This window comes from Alexandromys fortis, unplaced genomic scaffold (genome assembly GCF_014885135.2).
Source record: "Alexandromys fortis isolate MF-2015 unplaced genomic scaffold, M_Fortis_MF-2015_v1.1 scaffold_103, whole genome shotgun sequence".
NCBI classification, from domain to species: domain Eukaryota; kingdom Metazoa; phylum Chordata; class Mammalia; order Rodentia; family Cricetidae; genus Alexandromys; species Alexandromys fortis.
Window position 1 is genome coordinate 1399415 of NW_026067978.1, and position 23110 is coordinate 1422524.

The window sequence follows — 23110 nt, forward strand, 5'->3', positions numbered from 1 at the left end:
TTCTCATTCATCCTAACTTCTGAATGAAATTCCTCCTTTACCCAACTGCTTCTTCATTAGCCTCGAAATCCCTCGATCAGTTATCTCCAGACTCAGTCTCATACTTATCTTTTTGTCTCTCTTCTGCTTAAAACGAAGCTTAAAACAATTATCTGGGGCTGGAGACATGGCTCCATGGGCTCGCCGAGAACCTATCAGCCAGCACATACTTTGCTATGTTAAATAGGCACCGGGTTAGCCATTTGTCCTGAGTTTGAGACATAACAACTAATGTGGTGAAGATGGGAATTTTGGATAGAAAGTAGTCTTGGAACTTCATTTCTAGGGCTGGAGAGATGGCTCAGCGGTTAAGAGCACTGACTGCTCTTCCAGAGGACCTGGGTTCAATTCTCAGCACCCACATGGTGGCTCACAATCACAACTCCAGTTCCAGAGGATAAACGCCCTCTTCAGGCCTCCATGGGCACTGCACACACATGGTGTACAGACATACATGAAGACAATATACCCATACACATAAAAATAAACAAAAATTTAAAAGGAAATTCATTTCCTATGTCTGTCTTCCACTCCACCCACCCCTAGCTTTGACACGAGAGAGGAAAAAGCAGAATTCTGAACGGATGTGGTGTATTTGGCCCACCAAGTCCAAGTGCAGCACAGAAGAAAAGACATTGGAGGATAGCAGGCTGCAGAAGGTTGATCATGAGAGACAAGGAAGGAGGTTGCTTCTGTTTTCTGCCTTGTCACATGGCTTCCCAGACTGGCTACCTCACCCATAGCGACTGATGGGGACAGTGTGGGACTGGTCTGGAGGAAATGGGGTGTGCCATAGTCTCTGTGGAATTGGAATGAAACTAAAGGCAATGTATACAACCTGGAAAGAGGAGGAGGGGAGAGTCTTAAAAGCACAGTGCCAACTGCAGAGACGGCTCAGCGGAGAGGAACCAGGACCTCTCTTGCAGAGTTTGATTTCTGGGAACCATGCCTGGTGGCTCACGACCACCTGTAACTCTAGCTCACAGGGGACCTGATGCCCTCTTCTGGCTTCCTTGGGTACCTACACACACGTGGACCCCCCCACCCCCAAATATGCATAATGAAAAACAAATCTTTAAAAAATACTGGTAAAGTTTTTTTTAAGTCACTGTTAGCTTGGGCTACATAGTGAGAACCGGTCTCAAAGCATAACAAAACAAGGAATGTTTAGACTTCCTGATCTGTAGAGGAGTATATTAACCACTTTCTTCTGTGTTTCTGAATCTGTATAGCTGAAATGTTCACCAACGACTAAGGTGGAGGGCTAGGGCAGGAATAAAATTTGTGTCCAGAGCCCTTCCACTCCAAACTTACTTTATTGTATGGAATTCAAATTTTACCTTAAAAGACAACAAAACATAACTTTCCCAAGCACCCTAGTTAGCTAGTGAGAAGCAGTATGTGTGCAAGTTCTGAAACAAGGATGCAGGCTGATTCTGAAACTCTCTGTGGGAAACCTAGCCTAGTTCCCAATTTGGGGTGTGCTAGTAAACCAAGAATTATGCTGGAAGATGAAAGCCCAGAGCAATTGGAAGAGGTGTCAAAGTGTGGCGTGTGATGCTGCCTCCTGGAGGCCTGTCTGACTTCATTCTTCACACTTCACTCTTTCATTCCAAGGTGACTCCTCATCCCACTCTGGGTTTCCGGGTCACAATGACTCACCGTGGAGGTCAGCGCCAGGTCTCAGAGAGCGCTCGCTCAGCGCACCTGCTTTACAGCAGGTTCATTCCCCCGCTTCCTCGGGAAGCATGATGAAGCCCGGTGTTGTTCAGAACATTAAGTATCACTATTTCTAGTCTACAGTCTGCTGGCCTTGACTTATACATGACCGCTAGTTATTAAAAAACAGACAAAAGCAAAGCGCCCAAGTTCTGGCTGGGATACTGTCCAGTTCCCTCGGCGGCTTGATGCTTAGAAGGGGAATCTGCATTTCTCCCCACTTCAACTTGGAGAACTGTGCGGTTTAACCTTGTCTGTGGACTTAGAGTGCAAGTCCAGACGGGGGCGTAACATCACTTCCCTGCTACCTGTTAGGTCCACGCCTTTCTTTTTCTAAAAATGGAATCTACACCTTCTAGATTTCCAGATTTACTCAGAGAATCCAGTCTCCCACCACCCTCAGGGATTCATTCATGGATGGCCTTGGCAGAAAATCGGGTCAAATAGCAGAGAGCCTGCTGCTGGCCACAGCCCCAGGGCAAGGAGAACACGTTGCTTTTTTTTTTTATATATATGTATCTGAATGCAAATCTTGGCGTTCACAGGCCAAGTCACAGCTGCTTAAGACCTGGAAGTCTCCTCGTTTTGCAGCTGGGAAGCAGTTATAACCGGGTCTGAGTTGCACCACTCGCTGAACAGTGGTAGAAGGAGGGCTAAATACCAGACCAGAAAACCTGAGCAAGAAAGACTAGTTGGCTCACTCACCTCCGTAACTCCAGCAACCAGTCCAGTGGCTTGTACTCAGTGAAAGGAAAGACTCCACCAGCCCGTTAGTATTTTCCCCACTTCCTTTTATATCTAACTAACCTTGTCTCCAGAAAAGCCCCTTTGCACCCTCCTGCAAATCAGGAGAGATCGCAAGGCATGGGGCAGGACACTGTATTCCTAAGTCAAAAAGCCACTGGGCATCCCTACAACCCAGCAGCAGGAGGCAGGTCCTGAAGAGGCTCCGGCCACCCCTGCCTAGTTGCCAGGTGCTGCTTTCTCAACTGTGAGGTTAGATCGAGCGTGACAAAGGTGGATTTTTTGCAACTTATCTGAGCACATAGCAAAAGCTGTGGAGGTTGAAGAGAGAGTTGGAAAAGCCAGGAAGCCGCGCTGTCTCGGGATCGGGAGAGGGGAAAATGATCTTGTTTTAGGAACAAGACACGCTCCCTGCTTGGCAATGGGTCTAGCTTGACAAATGTCACCTGGGAATTTTTAGGAGCCTACAGTTGGGAGTAACGAAAACTTTGCTCTTTTACAGGTAGTTGTTTCTCAACGCAGGGAGGAGTGTCCCCAGAATTTTGCTCCAGGGACAGCTCTCTGGTGCAGTGTACCGACCCGCTAGGGCTTCACGAGCAATGGCCGCTGATTGAGAACAATTCTGCGCTTTGAGCAAAGCACAACCTTGTGGGAGGCTGGCCGGAAAAGGAGCTTGGAGGAGAGGAGGGATGAGGAGGAAAAAGGAGGCAGGGGGCTATCACCTGCTGAGATCTCGGGAGCCAGGGGAAAGAGAGCCGCCCTGCCCAGGTGGTGCGGGGCGCAGGGAATCCTCGCGCCCCGCGTGCGCGCCGGGCTGCTCCACACCTGCCGCGGGTTCTGACCGGCAGGCGGGCGGGCGGGCAGCGAGCACAGGTGGCGGCGATTGGGCAGGCGGGGCCCGGAGGGTGACGTCACGGGCTCCAGTCCCGGCGGCAGAAATAGGGCAGCCGCGGCAGCGGTGGCACAGCGGCGGGCGGCGGAGGCTCCGAGAGCTGGAGCTTGGACTGTCTCTAGCACGCCGGGGTACACCAGCCGACAGACGGAGACGACCCAGCGGAGAACGCGGGGGCCGGGTCGCTGCCGCTGTCGCCGCCACGGGGCGCTCCCTCCCTTCCACCTGAGTCCGGCCACCTGGTCTTCCTCACGGCCCCGGCCGCCGCAGGTAAGCGGGGCGCAGCTCTGGAGCAGATGCGGGTGTCCGAGTCGTGCCACTGCCGCCAGCCCGTCCTGCTGCTGCCAGCCGAGGTCCCGATGCCCGCAGCTCCGCAGCTCGCTGCAGGGCCCGGTGCGGGCGTTCGTTGGTCCTCATTGCCCACGCCTGAAAAGCCAAGTTTGCGCGTCTGGCCGCGGGCACGGGACCGCAGGGCCGGGACTCGGCAGGGCCACCCTGGATGCGCTAGGACTGGAGGCTAAAGCTGGGGCATCTGCGGCTTGACACCCGGACATCAGCCGTGGGGAACGGAGCGATTCTTATAGGCGCGCGGGGCGCCACGCAGTACCGCTCCCGCTGAGCCCAAGCTCGCGATCCGCACCGACACCCTGCGGGCGCCGCTCTTAGGCTCTGAACCCCGAATGGCCTCTCTCGTACCTTGGCGAGCTACAGACCCTGGCTCGGACTCGTGCCCTTGCCTCGGATCTAGAGTGCGGGGCGGTCATCCTCTGCACCTCCTTCCCCTCCGCTTTGCGGGGAAACTTGCGTCCCCTTGTCGCAGCCAAAAGATGAGCTGCGCCTCTCCTGGCCCTCGTTTTCCACCACAGTCCCGGTGTAGGGAGCTCGCTGAGGACATCCGGGCAGAAACCTGCTCGGGAGACCCCATGTCTTTAATTCTGCGAGGCCACAGTTGTTGCCAGTAAAGGGCTGCTGGAACCCACTGGGAAGTCTCCAGGGAGCGGTTTGTCCCGAGGACATTCAGGTTGGGGTCTTGGTGCTGAGAGCGATTGTGCTGAGTGGTCTCGCCTCCCCTTCCCCCCTTAGCCCCGGTAAAAGAAGAGGGAGCATTCCCAAGTTTCAGGGGGGACCTGGGGACCGCAAGCAGAGTGCTGCTCTTGGGGCGCACATCGTCTAGAGTTTGGGTACCACTGCAGCTTTGAGCATTCCCTGCAGCTGACGAAGCCGCTTCCCACTTGGCTTCTCCCATGCCTACCACCTGAGGACTTCGTGTCGTGAAACTCTTGCAAGGGCAGAAATTGACAGCGAGCAGTCTGTAGAGCTTGTGATTCCCTAATTTGGCGAGCACCTGTGCTGTGCTTTGGTCTACTCAGAATTCCCTGGGAGCCCGCTAGGTCTGTATTTGCTCCCAGAACTGGTCCACCTTGCACTGCCCAGAGGACTTCCCTCCCTCCAGATAGCCGGCCCTTGACACTGATGAATAGCGCTTCAGTAGTCTCCCCTCCGCTTCCCTCTAGGTGTCGCTTCTACCGAGGTTTCCTTGAGTGAAAAACAGCGGCAGGAGCTTAGTCTGTTGTCTTAGTAAATCTGTGGCAAGCCTGTGCGCCAAGAATTGTTCTAGATACCCCCTATCCGTGAGGTACCCAAATCCATCCCCCTTTTATGCGCCTAACACAGAAATGGGGTAACTGCTAGACAAAACCACGCACAGCAACACTCCTTGCCATTTTTTTAAGGGAAAAAAATGGGGTCATGAAGAAGACATCGGGACTTTTCCCAGAAAGCCTCCAAGTTATTTTCCTACCCACCAGCCTTTGGTGAAACAAGAGTCATTTTTAACAATCTATTCTCATCCTTGGTACTGGCCAGCATCGTTCTAGTCCCTCTGATTCTGAGGACAGGCTCTGTCTAGTGTAGAAAGCAAATGGGCAAGGGAGTAAGTAGGGCTTGTGTGGTATGAGAGCTCCAACAACTCTCTGTCCAACCCTCGAACCCTTAGGCCTTGCAGAACTTAGTCACTTCCGGATTCAGCTTGAACAGAAAGGAAAGGGTCCTCTGGACGTGGTAGCATTCCTAATTATGTTGTCCCGGGGGCTTTTATTTTCCTCTTAGAACTTTTAGGTCACCAACTTTTGTTAATTCCAGAAAGACTTTTAGTTCTTCCTCGCAGAGAGGGACCAGCTTGTTGCCTTGGGACTAGGTCACTCCCCATGCTTTCTTCTGCTGGGGACTTGTAGAATCTATTTATTTACTGTGGCCTCGTGTGCAGATCTTCTGTTTGACTTAATAGACTTTCCCAAGGACCACCACTGAGAGGTAAAGATTCCCCAAGCCTGCCCTTAATGGCAGCCGGATCTCCGGAGGTATCTTTTTCTCTGCAGGTCCCACCTTCTTGTGTAGCTTATATGTAGTTATTGTTGTTCTTCCAAACTTAATAAAATTAGATATTTCAGGAGATTATCTCTCCTGAGATGTTTTACCTCTTAATACATAACACTAAGGTGTGGGACATCAAATATAATGGAAAAACCACAACTAAAAGAACGTATTAATACAATATTACCCGAAGGTCAGAAGGATAGGGTGAATGTACAAACTTCCATTCCAAGATGAATGTCATCAGTTGATGCATTGCACCTGGAATAATTTAGGCAGCCAATTCATCCATTGTTGGAAAATATATAGAGTGCATAGTTAATAGAAAATACAGTTCAGGCCTGGTTAGAGGCCTCAGAGGGTAAAGGCATTTGCTGTCAGGCCTGGTAGCTGAGTCTGAGCCCTAAGATCCACGTATAGAAGGAAAGAATGGATTCCTGCCACCTCACTGACTTATACACACACAATAAATAAATAGATAGGCAAATAAACCAATGTATTAAAAACTTCAAAAGAAAATGCAATTCCATTTAATTATGGTGTTAACCTGCTAAAGTTACAGGCTTATCTTCTCCAGGTTGATGTTTTAGGGGCAATTTTGGGCAATTTGAATTGCTAAAACACACAGATCAAAACTAGAGTCCTAAACCTCTCAGCAGAAATTGAGTAGTCCCTGGTTTCAGGTTGGGTTTGGTGTGTGCCCCCTCTCCACATTTGGGAGGACAACAGGGCTCTGGGGTGCTCCCCGTTGGATTTCTCTTCATTGACTATCAGCAGAACATGGTGTAAAATAAAGTCCGATGCAGGTATCAAGCAAATATTTGGCAATGCAGGTGCCTCCAGGGACCTCATTGCTCTCTTTGAGGCTCTACCGAGTCATCTTTGTGATTTCTAAGCCATTTGTGTGACTAATCTATGGCAACTGGCCTGGTATGGTTCCCGTGTTCGGGGAAAAAAGGTCAAGAGAGAAAGAGAGCTGGTGAGCATTGTCTCCGGTGGCCAGCATTCCTGCTCATCCTGATAGGGTTGGTTACAGGAACAGACAAGACTTATCTTAAGCCCATCGCCTGCAGAAGACTCTGGTCACGGGTCCTGCACAGTACATACAGCATACATGTTGGTTTGTGGTCTCTGGGTGGGGCAGATCTTGTTTTTCAAACATGAGTTCATATTAGTTTTAGTCCTTCCCTAATAACTTTAGTTTTTAGTCACAGTTTTTCCAACTTTCTTGAAAAAGCAACTTGGTATTTGGAATGTTACATCACACTAATTTGTCATAGCTCTGTAATTTTGAACACAGAAAGATAGCGCAGACACAAGCCTGTTTTACATCAGGAAGTCCTGTGGTTTGCACAGAGAGGCTACAACACTGACAACCACAAACACAACCTGCAAGAACACGCAAACCTGAGTGCATTACGCTATAAGTCTGTAGTAGCGAGAGAACACAGGGGGGTGTACAGGCGGTGGGATGCTGGCCTGAGTCTAGGTCTGGGCAGGGCCTTGGTTCCAAACCTTCTGTGACTTAACTACAGCTACACCAGGCAGGCTAGTACCTAGGTCTCCTGGTTGTGGGACAATGTTGAGCACCAGGTGGGGACCAGAGGAAACACTGGAGTGCCTCTCTTCAAATGAAGATGTTTTATCTGCTAAGTGATTGATGCCCTGAGTTGTTTGGACAAAGACGCTGTCTCAGGGACTCTATCCTAGTGGAGTTAGAACCAGTGCTTGGGGTCTATCCAGGACTGGAGGAAAGATACAATAAATGAAGTGTAGTCTAGAAGGAGGTCTAGGCTGGTAAAGAGAATCTGCAGCCTTGTGAATAGCTGATTCCCAGATCTGTAGTGGAGGAACTCTTGCTAAAGGCTGGCAAGGCTATTTATATTGGAGTTGCAATGAGTTCAGTAACAGATTGATGTCCTCAAAGTGACTTGTGCTCCCTGGAGTTGGAGGAGCATCCCTGCCTCCTAGAATTCTGTGTGATTTTTCTTGGAGAGTGTGCACAGTTGTACCCACTCTGGGATCAGATACAGAAGAGTGACAGCTTGGCTCTTTCCCCTTACTCTGAATCTTTGACCATGGTCAGAGCCCTGACAAGCAAAGGAAGCTGGCTCTGGGCAGCTTTTGGAGCAAGAAGGGACTCCCAGTTTGCTGTGTATAGATTGACTCTGCCATATAAAAAAGAGCTGCCTACCAAGATTAAAAATTGCCAAGGGTGGAGAGGCATTGAGGGACAGGATGTAACAGAACTGCCCACCTGCTGACTTACATGCCACGTAGCTTTGACAGGGCACTTACCCTCCCTGTGACCCTGTTGTCTCTGTCAGGAGATGGAGAGGAAGGATAGTCATTGCCTTCCGTAGGGAGTATGATGAGGGTTATGATTGAATGCCTGTGAAGCAGTTAGAATAGTACCTGACACATGGTAATTGCTAGGTGAGTGTTAACCAAATAGAGACTCTCTATTTGGTTATTAGACAGATCATCAAAATTGATTTAGACCCAATATTAATTCTTCTTTTTTATTGACTGAGTTGTCATAAAACTCAAGCTGAAATTTTTTAGGCTGTTGCTGTTCTAGATGCAATGAATTGTCAGTCACCCTTTGTATAAAATGACATCCAAGACACATCCACAGTGTAAATGAAATCAGCTAGTGGTGGCCAAACTGAGCTGCATTTTATAAAGAAGCTGTGTAGGCTATTTCAGCAGTTGATCTGGCTCACACGTCTCCCTGTCTTCAAGTAAGGTCTTAATAGGGAACCTCAATGCAAGCTGAATAAAGATCAGTATCAGCTCCAGCTCCCGAGGCTGGGGCTGGGGTCTCAGAATCCAGCCGGCTTAATGCTCACCCTCAGGACCCGCCTCTTAAATGATGCTACATCATACTTGCCAAGACAATAATTGAAATGAATAGATTTTATTTTGATACTATCCATTAATAATAAAACACCATTGGTGTTTTTTAATTACTAATTGGTCTTAGATTACTAACCAAATTGAAAGTAAGGCATTAGAATTTGTGGCTTGCATATTTCATAATTCCAGGATTTGACTGACATCTGTACATTGAGAAAGACAGATTTTGATTATCTCTGTTTTTAGTGGGTATGGGCAAGGAGGCCTGATAGAGGAGGTAAGTAGACCTTTGAATGCAGGCACTTACCTCACAAGCAGTATCTGTAAGAGGACTAAGTACAGGCAAATTTTTAAAAGAATAGAGAGCATAGTCTTTCTCAGTCTAGCTTGAAGTACTATAGTTAGCTCTTAAAATATGCAAAAGTCCGGTAGCTGCCATCTGCAGTCTCTGCAGTGTGGCTCCAAGTTCAAAGAGGATAATTCATGAAGAATTTGGAGTTGCCGTTATTTTTGAAGAAACAAAATGGTTGGAGTATGGGAAATATTCTATTGTTGCCCCACATGTGGGGATTCTTTTCCTTCCACCATCTCATTCCTCTGAGATCTGTCTGTCCTTTGTATAGGGTAAGGAGCTGCAGGTTGGTGTCACAGGCCTCAAGCTAACAGCTGAAGCCACACTGTGCAAAGTTCTCATCAGGTATAGAGACGGTGACATTCCAGTGACAGCTACTGGCCACCTGGACTGCTTTCTCAGTAGCTCAGCTTTGCTGACAGATGTCAAAAACATGGCTAAAGAAATAGAGAAATGAGCTGGACAGTAGTGTCACACGCCTTTAATTTCAGCACTTGTTAGGCAGAGGCAGGCGGATCTCTGTGAGTTCAAGGCCAGCTTGGTTTACAGAGTGAATTCCAGGACAGCCAGGACTTCACAGAGAAACCCTTTCATAAAGATGGGAGGAAGAAAGGAAGGAAAGAAGGGAGGGAGGGAGGGAGGGAGAGAGGAAAGGAGGGAGGGAGGAAAGGAGGGAGGGAGAAATGGGGTCTCTGGAGGTCTTTCTGAAAGATAGCTATCCCTGGTTACCTTGTCATCTCATAAGCCAGAGTGTGGTGTCCCAAGTTTGTCCTTTCTTCTCAGTAGGCATTTATTGTCTCACACATGGGGAGGCAGCCAGAGGAACCTGGAACACAGTACAAGTGGGTCTGTTTGGTGACCATGGCCATAGCACTAGTGACAGCCTTTGTCCCTTGTCTAGGTCAGATTCTCAAACTGTTCCTGATCCCTTTTCGCCTCTTATATAAATTAGATTACAAATCAGATATTTACTGATGATAAATCTTAAAGACTTCTACTTGTTTTGTTTTGCTTTTGCCTTTTGAGACAGTGTTTCAAACCCTGGCTGTCCTGGAACTTGATTTGTAGAACAGCCTGGCCTTGAACTCACAGATATCTGTCTGCCTCTGTCTGCCAAGGGCTGGAATTAAAAGCGTGCACCGCTACCATCCGACTGACTTTTACTTAGACCCCAAAGCTACAGAGAAATCCTGTCTCAAAAAACCTAACTAAATAAATAAATAAAATTTATTGATTGATTTTGTGTGTGTGTGTGTACTAGAGAGGAAGTACCTCCCACCCCATTGCAGGCTAGAGGCATTAGACCCTCTGGAGCTTGAGTAGGCTGACATGGATACTGGGAATCAAACTTGGGTCCTCTGCAAGTGCAGTTTAGAGCAGTATGTTCTCTTAACCACTGAACCATGTCTCCAGCCCCCAAGAAATGTATTTTAAAACAATTCTTTAGTATGTATGTACTTTTACCATTCGTTAAAGATGAAAGTAAAATTGCATGTTCATGAGATGATGTGCATAAGGAATTAAATTTTGGCATACGTTTGATACTGCGGGAGGAAGAGCATCTTTGGTGCTTCTCGGAGCTGATTAATATTTTGATTTTATAATTGTCAGTATTGAACACTGTGTCACTTAAATACACAGTACAAAATGGCAGAAGGGTGTTGAGGACCATTTCAGAAACGGTTGGAAATTCTGTCCTGCTCCTGAGCCAAAATTCATTTAACAAGTTTTATGGAATTCCAGCCAGTAACTCAAATAGCAATTTTAAAAATCAAACATTTTTACACAATGCCATCCAAATATATATACTCATTTGATACTTACATGCTGAGGAATGACAGTAGGAAAATATTAAAAGACTTTGTCTTCTATAATCAAACCATTATGTTTCCATAAGAGCGAGAAAACTTTGCTCAGTGAAACCTGTGGTTCAGAGTATGCAGTAGCCTTGGCCCTGAGCCCTGGTGTTCCAGGCAGCATTTGGTGGTAGTGTGTTTGGTCACATGGCATGTGTGAGACAAAACCTGGTGTGCTTGGAGCCAAGGCTGCCATGAGCTGGTCAGATGAGCATTGCCAGAGCCCTGTGGATTCGTTGTGCGTTTGCTTTCTAATTAATTGTTCTGTATTTTACTGTTTACTATATTTTACTATTGTCCAGTTTGTAACAACCCCCACAGGAGAAACTGTACCCTCTGAAGTTGTGATCCCCAGTTGAAAAGGCTGAGGTCCAGAGTCAGAAGTTATCCAAGGCTGTTGATTTGAGTATAGGGATGGGACTCTTCAAGCTACAAGGTATCTCAAGCCCCCAAGTTTTTTAATCAGATGAGGGCTGTAGCCTAGTCCCCAGGCCAGGTCTTTTGGGGTGCTGGCCTCTAAAGAGTGCTACATGTCTCCTTCTCTGGGCAAGGTCACGGTATGGCATGGAGAGCCTGTAATTAAATACCATCGAAATTATGGCTAACATATACTTACAGAGGAAACTTTATTTAAAAAGTAAGCAGTTGGGCCAGCAAGATGGCTCAGCACCTGTCACCAAGCTTGGTGACCTGATCCATGTGGATCCACGTGGGAAAGGGACAGAAATGACTCTGACAAGTTGTCCTCTGACCTCCAGCATATCCCCCACAGCACAAACACACACACACACACAATCATACACAGACACACACAGATACACAAACAGACACAGAGACACATACACAAACACATGCAAACACACACACACAAACACACAGAGACACAGACACACAGAGACACAGACACACAGAGACACAAACACACACACAGACACACAGACACACGCCACCCTAATAAAATTTTTAAAACATGCAGCCACTAAGACACCTGGAGCAGCCTATCCTCACTCCATCAGCTCAATACCTTAGCACATGAAGTTTCTCTTTCTCTCTCTCTCTCTCTCTCTCTTTATTGCAACAGGGTTTCTCTGTGTAACTGCTCTGGCTGTCCTGGAACTCCTCTGTAGACTAGATTGGCCTAGAACTCCAGAGCTCCACCTTCCTCTGCTTCCTGAGCGCTGGGATTAAAGGTGTGTGCCACCAGCAGCAGAGAACACACGAGGTTTCTCAACCATAATGCCCAAGTCCCAGTGTCTCATCTGTGAGGGTCCTATATCTTTGGTTACCTTGAATTGTCCCTTTGTTTCATTCTAGGACTTTAGATACTAATGTTACCAGGAGAGTGTCGGGGAAACAACTTCCAGGTTATTGGGGTTTAATTAGCATTGGCTGCTCAGATTCTGCTGTAAAAACTAAACTACTCTAGACCTTATGCTATTTTGAAGCTCATCATTTTGTAAACGGAGGTGTAAGATACAGAGCAGTTGCTACACCCTTAATATTATTCCTCATCAACATTTCTCTAACCCTGTTTGCTTATTTAGTATGTGTATATGTGGAGATATGTGTGCCATGGAAGACGACTTGCAGGAGTCAGCTTTAGGGGGTCAGACTTAGGTCATCAGGCTTTTCCTAAGCTTATGTGCCAAGCTCCAAATGATTTCTCAGGAAAGTGAGGCATGTATGTGCCCAATAGCTGTGACTCGGCTGACTCATTCTGGTTGTCCTTGTAGATGTGGCGGTTGGTGGCAGTCCAGGTGGGACACTAATGGCTTACATTTGTAGAGTTCTGCTATGTGCATGACACCAACTAATTCAGTTCTCAGAGCACTCCCCATGAGGTCTGTAATACCGTGTCCATTTAGAGACAGTGTACTGAGGCCCAGAAATAATGCTACTTCTCCCAAGTAAAACAGAAGGGTTTGTACTGTATTTTATGCTTAAATTAATATGATTCTTTGTGTGTGTGTGTGTGGTCACTGTTGTCCACGTGTGTGGTTGCGTGTGCATATGGGAGCCAGAATTCAACCTTGACTGTGGTTCCTTACCAACCATCCATCTTGGTTTTTGTGAGAAAGTGTTTTTCTCACTGACCCACAGCTCACCGATTAGGTGGTGCTGGCTGGCCAGTGAGTCTCTAGGATCTGCCTTTCTCTTCCTCTCCAGCCCTGGGATTAGAGATCCAGACTGTCATTCTCAGCTTTTTATGGGGGTCCTGGGGCTAACACTCAGTCCCCATGTTTGCATGGTAAGCACTTTACAAACCAAGGTTAACTTGACTCTGTATGTCCATCACCTCCCCTGTGACTGCTGTGACTTCCGACTGCTTCCCTGCTGAACCTTTGTTATTTTCCCAACAGGCTGGACAAAATGAAACCAGGAGGCTTCTGGCCACATCTCGCCCTGCTTGGGGTCTCCCTGCCAGCTGTGCTGGGATGGATGGACCTCGGAGCCAGCAGAAGCCCCAATGTGGTTCTGAGAGAGTCCCAGGCAGAGGTACGGTCTGCGTACAGGTTGCTTTTCAATGTTACAGTGTCTGATTTCTCTCCCATCTGTAGATCAGTTGTACCCCTGTGTAAATTTAAATTGCACTCCAATTTTGGTGAGGGATGAGAGGAGGCAACAGGCATTGTGGTCACGGGTGGGCCGTGGTCCCGGAATCTCTCACTCGTGAGAGCACGTCCCTACACCATGCTTTCTCATTGTGCTTTTATCCTGCCACACCCCCCTTCTAGGACTGGCGCTTCTGTGTACTTAATAAAACCCCACGACTTCTGACTAACTGGTGGAGCACAGCCATAAGAACTGATGAAGTGTTTTAATGACAAAATATTCTTAAAGGAAACGGACCCCTCTTAGGGTGTATAGATAAAAAAGAATCAAGCTTGGAAGGAATTGGCGAGCTGAGGTCCCGAGGGAGACAGCTTTAATGAACAGATAAGAGTGATTAATGGCATGCTAGGTATATAAAAAATACTTCTAAAGAGCCTGGAAAACTTACTCTCAGAAACCTCCCCAGAGGGCCTGGATGTACCGCTAAGTTTTTAGTGATCTCTAGTCTTAAGTATCCCACGCCAGCGCTACTCAAGGTAGCAGCTTCAGTGAATTTGGGGTGGCCTCGTGGATTTAGGGTGCAGGTTATCTTCAGAAAATGCATTGTGAAAGGGCTGAACTTTGAGAGAGAGTGCCCCTTCATTAGAAGCACCTGGAAGTTTCCTCTTTGCCTTGAGGAGCTGAGCCCTTATCGGGGCTTCTCCAGGCGTCCCCACTTCCATTTTCTTATACTGATACATGCCCGGTCCTTTTCTCTGTACCTGTGTCTGTGTTTCTGGGGAAGGAGAAATCAAAATTACCAGAAAAAGTCAACATACTCGGAGAGCAGATAAGGGACACACGCAGCGTGTGTTAGGATTAATGCATTATTTGATCAAACGGCCCAGAGTTCTCGCTCATTATTCCTTAATTGTCATGCGATCCCAAACCCGCAAGTCTTATTCTTCGGGGAGTTTTGGAAGTAATTTAATGCACACTTCTGCTGCTGAAGTTGGTGCCGTGTGCTTTTGTCTCCAGTCGATGATTAAATAGAAACACTATCACTCCTGTCTAAATCTATGAAGGACATACCTTAATGTTGCTTTGAAAGCGTATAATGGCAGCTGCCACTGGGCTGGCGAGAGCCACATTTCCCATGTGGAAAGGGCTTCGTTTTTGTATGCACATCCCTAGGGGAAACCACTGCTTAAGGCCTATAAATCCATCCTTGAATATTTAATAGGAAAGCAAACAGGCAGGCCTTACAGGTAGCTTACTCTCCTGAAAGTGGGGGGCTCCTTGGCCCTCTTTGGTGAATCACTTATTTCAATTAAGAGGCAGGCTAATTAAAGTGGGATTTAGCTGGTGGTAAATGGGAGGCAAGTTAACGTCACCCAGAGCCTCCTGTGTGAGCGCTTAACACCTCAGCTTTGTGTAACAACGGGGAGGCAGGTGCTGAGCATGGGAGGAAGGCCTCTCTTTGTTTGTCTGCCCACCCCCATCTTCCCCACAGCTCCAGCTCCATCTCCATCTCCCGTCTGAGTCCAGGAATGTCACTGACTGCTTCAGGGAGGAGGGGATGAGGGCAGGTACAGCTGGCCTTCGGGCACACCTCTCAGCTGTAGCTCTGTTTTCTGCTGTGCCTCAGCTCATTGAGCCTGCACCTAGCTCTGATTAATGAGGCGGTCAGGCTGTGAATGGGCGAGTCCACAAAAGCTGAGGGTGGCTTTGGTCAGTGTTTAGCTAGCAGGAGCAGAGCATTCGCTGCAGTGGAGGTGCTCGCTGACTTTGGTCATGGTCTGGATGCCCCCCAACCTCTGGTATGTGCGTATTTGGGTGCCTGTTCATACACCGAGCCTGGAGATAGCAGTTTTTCAATTGGGCTAGCTGGCCAGCCAGCCCCAGGTATTCTCAGGCTTGCATTGCAAATGTTCTTTCCTACTGAGCTGTCTCCCTAGCCCAGCAGCTCTCAATCTGTGGATCACACCCCCTTTGGGAGGGTTGGAGGATTGGATGACCCTTTCACAGCAAAATTATAGCTATGAAGTAGCAAGAAAAATAATGTTATGTTTGGGGGTCACCACAACATGAGAAACTGTATTAAAGGGTTGTGGCATTAGGAAGGTTGAGAACCACTGCTCTAACCGAAGCTCTTGTTCTTACTCCTTCTTAGACCACTATTAATCACATATGGGCTGGCTTTTTGAATCTTTAAAAGAAAGACTGATTTGCTCATTTTTATTTATTTGTGTGTGTGTGTCGGAGGGGAGGGGAGTTTAAGTGTACCACATGCATTCTAGCCCACAGAGGTCAGAGGGCATCAGATCACCTAGAGTAATGTGGGTGCTGGAAACTGACCCCAGGTGTGGTGGTTTAAATAGGTATGGCCCCCATAGAGCCTAGTGTTTGACTGCTTGTCCCATAGGGAGTGGCACTATTAGGGAGGTGTGTGACTGTGTTGCTTATAAGAGTTGCCAAGGTCATGGTGTCTCTTCATAGTAATAGAAACCCTAAGACACCAGGTCCTCTGCAAGAGTAGCACCTGCTCTTAAACCTTGAGCCTTCTCCCTAGCCCCTTATTGGTCCTTCTTATCTTTTTCCTTACTTAGATTCTTTTATTTTGCACATAGATGAAGCTGATCTTGTTTATCTTTCTCTCCCTTTCAGTGTCTTATTATGAGCAAAATGGAGGCTGAGTATTTTTTTAAGTCAATCAAAACTTGATGCAAAACCCAAAGGGTGGGTGGCCTTTCTACCCACAGACAGGTCTGTATATGGTGGGACAGTAAATAGTGTCCCCTGGTAGCTGGGAGTGGCTTTCAGTTCTGAGCTTACATCTTACTGACTGATATCAAGATTGCCCTTGAGGATCACGGCTTCCAGATCAAAGTTTCTTCTTTGAACTGTAGCTAATCGTATATTCATAACTCACTGTCCAAGCTGTACTGAGGTCTTCTAGAATTTTCCTCAGGTAGTCTTGTTTCTGGGAAGAATCCAAGAGAGATTTCTGAGATTCTAAAATAAGTGAAAATCAGACAAAACAATTTTTTCTTCTGTATACATTCGTGTGTGTGTGTGTGTGTGTGTGGTCTAGCAGTCAGTGTTGGGTGTCTTTATCATTCTCCATCTTATGTTTTGAGATAGGGTCTTTCATTGGCCAGCTCACCCATCAGCTAGCCTGGCTGGCCAGCAAGCCCCAGGGGTCCTTTGTCTCCCCAGCATGGGGATTGCAGATACATTTACTATTTTACCTGTTTGTGAGACGTGCAGCTGGCCAGGAGACACCTGTCTAATAAGACCTGCCCAGTGCTTTATATGGGTGCTGGGATCCAAAACCAGAACCTTACGCTTTGGCAGCAAGCACTTTACCGCCTCACCCATCTCTCCAGCTCCAGCAAAATGACTTTTTGATAAATATTAAAGTGGTTTTCTGGGTCTTTTCTCCCTGGCAGCGGTGTGTCCAAAGATTATCAAGGTTTTCTAGGTACTTGGGAAGCATTGATAAGGGTTGACTTGTCTTTAAAGTTATTACAACAATTACTTCATTCTCCTAAGAGCAAATGAAGATTAAATGACCAACGGATGTGCATGTGCATACAAACACGTATTTTGAAAGCAATTAGAACCAATATGAATTTTAGTAAATTATTGTTTCTTGTACAAAGACTGGAGTTAAAATAGCTTCCGGGAGTTTACCGTTTTACAGATGTGGATTAGAAATGCAGCTGCCGGGTGTGCTGCTTTATAACAGCTGAGGAGCAGGATGTGGCCTGGAATGCCAATGAAAGAAACAGTTCTGGGGTGGAATTCACTGAAATCTTAAAATATTATTTCATTGTCTCTCAGATAAGCTGCTCATCCTCGACCCCCAAATCTGAAATCCAACATAACAGGTCATTTAGGGACCAATAGGGCTCCACAAATAGAAAACCCCACACCCGACTTTATGTGACAGGCTGTGGTCAAAAATGCAGGAACCAACAATATCATACAAAATTACTGCAGGGCCTGGAAAGATGGCTCTGTTGTTAAGAGTACATTCTGGCCAGGAGGTGGTGGCAAACGCCTTTAATCCCAGCACTCGGGAGGGAGGCAGAGGCAAGCAGATCCCTGTGAGTTCGAGGCCAGCCTGGTCTACAAGAGCTAGTTCCAGGACAGGCTTGAGAGCTACAGTGAAACCCTGTCTCAAAAAACAAAACAAAGCCAGAGAAACAAAAGAGTACATTTTGTACTCTCAGAGGATCCAAATTCCATTCCCAGTACCGATGGGGGTTGGCCCACAACTCTATGCTAACTCCAGCTCCAGGGGATCACATGTCTCTGGCATCCTTAGGCATTGTACTCATGTATATGCTTGCACACAAACACATAATTGAAAATAAGTAAATCTTTAAAATTTTCTGCAGGTTATGTATATAAGAAATAAATGAATTTCATGTTTTGACTTGGGTTCCATGCCTCCAAGAGCTCATTATATGGGTGTAAATAGTCTCAAATCCTTCCAAATCCCAAGTGCAAGCCATTTTTGGTTTCAGGCTTTATTCAGTGGGGAGCTGAGAAGTCAGAAGAGAATGAAGGAGTTCCCTGGCTGAGTTTCAGCAGAGTGTCTGACCTAACTGCAGTACTCAGGGCTGGACAGGGAGCCCATCCATGACCATATGCACCCTTCATGCACTTCACTTGGTTCTGAGATCTGTGTCACCATGCAATGCATAATTCTGCATGCAAAATAGCATCGATCCCTTTAAAATTGTACCCCAGGGCTTACAGACAAGTTCTAGGCTTGGAGGTCAAACCCATATTTTCAGCGTTAGCAAACACTCTCAAAGGGCCATCTCTGAGGAGCAAATCTATAAGGTGGGATTAGTTGACTCCTCCTACCCCAGGGGTCACACTCGAAAGCCCTTACTCTACGGTACTGGCTGGCTGGCCCCTTCCCCTTTCTCCAAACATGGGCCACAGATACAGACAGCTGGTGACCACTCATGTCCCTTACTGACCTGCCACTCTGCAGGCTCCCTGCATGTTGTCGGGTTGGGCCATCTGGAGCACTTGACTGATGGGTTAGGAGAGCCATAGTTTGCTAAGCGGTTTCCTGTCCCACTATCTCACTGACTCACAGCCACTCTTCCACCCACTGTTAGGACGTTCCTCCTGGGGGTCCAGGGAGGAAGGCTGGTCACTTGTGGAGGGTGAGGCGCATCCTTCCACATCCCTGTTTGCTCTGCCTCTGCCCTGACTGTGGGCATGGAAACATAAAACTCTGTTATCTCTGAACGGTCCAGGGCCCAGACTGGGTGCCTGGCATAGCCTCCCACCTGTGGGCAGATAAATACATCTCCAGTTTTCAAGGTGAAGCATGGCAGCCAGCCCCCACTTGCTAAGTTAGTAGTGGGGACTGTGCCCTGCGCCAGTATCTCCTGAGTTTCCGTGTTCTTCAACAGCCCAGGGCCTTCTGAGATGCAATTGGTCTAACGGGGTCCTGAATCTGTGTTTCTCATAGGCTCCCGACAGTGCAGGTACTTTCTGTTCCAGGGGATGCTGGGCAGAAAAGCACAGGGGTTGTTGCCTTTACATGCACTGGGTGAGGACAATCCTAGTTGAATTCCTCCCCCACTAGTCTGTTGGTGATTTTAAGTCCCTTGGGAGGCATTTCTCAGTGGCTGCTGTGATGGGTTATTGTCAGCTTGAAAGAATCTGGAGTCTCCTGGAAGAAGGGCCTCTGGGTGTGCCTGTGGGAGATGACTTTCATTATGCTAATCGATTTGGGAAGATTTATCTTAATTGTGGGTTGGACCATCCTCCTGGGCAGGAGCTTCAAAGTGTGAGAAAGACGGCTGAGCGGCAGCTGCACGCATTCATTGCCGTCTTCTAGCTTCTGAAGTAATGCAGAAGGTGCGTTTGTCTTCCTCAGTCTTGAAGGGCTGGACCTGGAACTGGGAGCTGAAATAAGCCCGTTGTCCCCAAGGTTGCTTTGTTGGAGTATTTTATCATGGTAACGATCAGAAACCAAGACAGATGCTGGATGCTGAGGGTGGTGACACCCCAGTCCCCAGTTCATCCACAGACCTACCCACCACCATGTACCCATATTGGTGTCTCACCCCTGTCTATGTCCACAGCTATTTAGACTACAGCATCTGGGCAGACACTGTTCGGGGTCTTGTTTTTATTTTATCCTTGGACAGGGGACATACATCATTGCCTGTGCTCCTCACATCACGTCTCCCAGCAAGCCTGCCCTCTCTGTGGGCAGACTGTATTCCCTTTAGTATTTTGACATCATGGTTGACAGAGTTTTAATTGGCCTTAAAAAGTTCTGTGACCCAGGAAAATGAGTATTTATGAGTTCACAGAAAGCCATTATTTTTCTTCCTCTTAATTTATGCAATAAGCTATTTTTGCCTTTGCAGCTAAATAATCTAAGCCTCTCTAGGAGGCTCTGCACCTCGTCATTGGGACATTAGGCCATGCACTGTAAATGGGGCTGTGATTTCCATCTTTTGGGCAAGTTGTATCAGCAACTTTGCTAAGCCCCAAGCGTTGACTTCATTTATCCTCCGTGACTTCTGGGTTATTGCTCGAGCTTCCTGTTTAGACAAGTATGTTGGTGCCAGTCTGATACTAAGAACTGGAATGAGTGGCTTTTCCTTTGCCATCCTGCCGATTGTCCTTCTGCCTCCATTGCTGTGGTCTCCACTATGAGGCTTCTGGGCCTTGTCCTGCCACTAACCACAAAAGAGGTGAAGGGTACGGTTCCAGAAATGAAGTCCTACAATGGAGCATAAATCAGGCTCTGTTCTCTGAGCAGGAGACATGCAGAGAAATTACGGAGGAAGTCAGCATATTGGTACTAAATAGGAGATGCCTTCTGTTGTCTGTCCTTTCGCCTCAGCTCTCTGGTAGAGAGAGAGGGATCAAGTCCTCAATGCGTTCTCATCTACTATGAAGATATAAAGCACCGGGAACCCTGTATCTTCTCCTGGGCTGGGGAGCTAGCTCTTTCTTGGTCAGCACTAACAAGGTCCTGGGTATGATCCCCTATGCCACATAAGCCAAATGTGGGAACTCCGAGAGTTGGAGGACCAGGACTAACTTTCTTCCTATTTTCTTTTATGTTTCGGAGACAGGATCTTACTATATAGCCATGTCTGGCCTTCATCTCACAGAAACCCACTGGCCTCTGCTTCCCAAGTGCCAGGACTTTCTTTTTGACAGTCTTGCTCTGTAGCCCAGGCTGACTTTGACTTCGAACCCTTCCTGTTTCTGCCGTCTCAGAGCTGGGGTTATAGTTGTGCACCACTATGCCTGAAAAGACAGCTTTCTTGATGCCCAGACAATTGGGTTAAAATTAAAACCTTGTTTGACTTCTGTGTCATTTAAAGCTCGTCTCTCTATTTAAAGAAAGCAAAATTCTTTCTTTTTTTTTTTTTTTATTTCTTTTCCTGGCGTTTAAAACCATGATTGAAAACCTTCCCTGCAGAAAAGACCTGTTGGTCTGTGTTTCTGCTGAAGTTCTTGGGAGCATCCATTCCAAGCAGATAGACTTCCTGTGGATCAACCAGGATAGCCTCAAACTTGTGGCCATTCTCCTGCCTCCAATTCTGGCATGTCTAGCTACTTAAGCTATTCCCATCACCACAAGCACAGGGACTTGTGCATGCTAGGCAAGTGCCCTACCACTGAGGTACATTACCAGCTAAGACATGCTCCCTGGATCTCTGCATTCCCCTCTGCTCTCTTCTGCTTGGCTAACATGCTGGCTAGTGTCTTCACGTCAGCACATGACTGTGAAGAACGGACTTCTCTGCCTCTTGCACAGTGTGGTATTACGTCTTTTTGTCACAAAGGAGAACTTCAAGGCTGATCTCTCATAGGCCCTATATAAGCCCTGGGCTATCCTAGACAACTGGAAATCCCTTGTGTCTTAAATCTAAGTAAACAACAGGTCTCTGATGAGCACCCAGCTACGTGTGCTAAGCTTAGCCAAATGGCCAAACGGGGTTTATGATTCCATCCCAAGAGTCTGAGGGTTGTTGGAATGTGCCGGGAGGGTAAAAGGCTGTTGCAGAATGGAGTCCAAGTTCACAAGCAGAATTAAGCAACTATGTTAATAATCTTTTCTAACATAGAAAAGAGACTGAGGAGCCCCACTCTAGGCTGGGGTTCTCCTGACTGAAGGGCTTGCAGACAGCTGCTTCGGAATGAAGCACCTCTAAATCATGTGGACTGAAGCAGATTAATCTGTGACTCGTTATATATTCTAGATAGAAATGTGTTCTAGAATTCAAAGCTCAAGCCTTTGGAGGGGCTGCTGTTGTATCAGGAGAAAAGCTGGTTGATCAGCTATGAATTATGACCATAGATAACTACTGGAGGAGGAGGGAAAAGAAATTGGTCAGGTGGGCATCAGAGCATGTTGTCCAGGTATTCCACCAGGGACCTATTGTCGACCAGGACCTGAACTATCTGATTAGGTGCTCGGTGATAGAAGAACCCAGACATTCTCTAGAATGAAGAGTAGGAGGTCCCAGGGGACTGAGAGCATTGGGCAATGGCAGCCTGTTTCTCCTTTGCCTTCTGAGTTGAACCACCTCTCCCCTCCAGCTCGCTCTCCTCTTGCTTGTCCCTTTTCCACAAAGCCAGGAAGCCTGTTCTGCTGTCTAACTATGCCGTGAGAGCGTGTCACCTTGTCTCTGCTAGCACATGGACTTCCAGCCCTGGGCTATGGTCTGCCTCATTCCACATCTGGTTTGTGTGGTTAGAACTTGGAGTAAGAAACTCATGGGGTGAGCCTGGTAAAGCAGTGGCCCCCACACAGCTTCTTTGGCCAGTGTGCAAGTCCCAGATTATGAGGTGTAGGGTTCAGAGGCTCCAAGAACAGAGCAAATATAAGGTGGACATCTCTGGTGGAGGCTGGGAGAGGTCGCTGTGCATAGAGGACACGTGGATCCTGGGGAGCCTTGGGCATCTGGAAAAGCGTCAGAGGACCATGAGCTGAGCTCTTACAAAGATGGATGTTCTATAGAGTTGAGTTCTCCATCTTGCCCAACATCACCAACCCTGCCCCTCTTCCTGTGTCCGTTCCCACTTCCAAAGCCTGTACTAAGGTTTGAGTGGTTTTCCCCATAAATAAGATTTGGAAACTTCAACCCCAATGCCATAGTGTTAGGAAATGGGCTGCAAGCGGAGGTGTTTGGCTCATGGGGGCTCCACACCTATGCATTGAGCCAGTGTGATTAGCAAAGATCCTGAGGCTGTGAGTTTGATCTCTTGCTCTCTGGTACTCCTTCCACCTCCACTATGGGATAATGTGCAAGGAAGGTCCTTCCTTGTAGCTGGTCTCATGGTTAGAGTCTTCCCAGGCTACAGAGCAGGGAGCCAGGACAAGTCTTCCATTACAGAAACACCAAAAGGTCTATTGCCTCCTGTGGCCATACCCTTCCTATCAAGTAGACTAAATAGGAGCAAGCATCAGGGTCTGGTGTGGTCACATGGTTGAGTGTCACACATCCTGGGCTCCAGAAGGTGCTTTGGAGCAGATGCTTTGAAATGGAGTTGGAGTTCTTGGTCAGAGAAGGTCACAGGGCAGGCGAGTCATGACTCAACCAGCGAGCCACAGCCTTGCTGACTCCAGCAGCAGCCTGGTGATTGGGCTGGTGTGGGGTAGTTAGGCCAGACAGCCATGGATGCTTCTCCAGCTCTCAGGCTCAGCTCTGCTTCCAAAGAGGTACAGGGCCTCGG

At 47.5% G+C, this 23110-nt stretch overlaps 1 protein-coding gene across 1 annotated transcript in view; it reads left to right on the plus strand.

Annotated features, from left to right (window-relative positions):
• Positions 1–3493: 3493 nt before the first annotated feature.
• Positions 3494–23110, plus strand: part of Fstl4 (follistatin like 4) — a 430956-nt gene continuing 411339 nt past the window's right edge. Inside the window, exons 1-2 of the mRNA XM_050157785.1 lie at positions 3494–3664; positions 13195–13330. Coding sequence (XP_050013742.1) covers positions 13205–13330 — 126 coding nt within the window. The 5' untranslated portion in view covers positions 3494–3664; positions 13195–13204. The remainder of the gene's footprint in view (positions 3665–13194; positions 13331–23110) is intronic.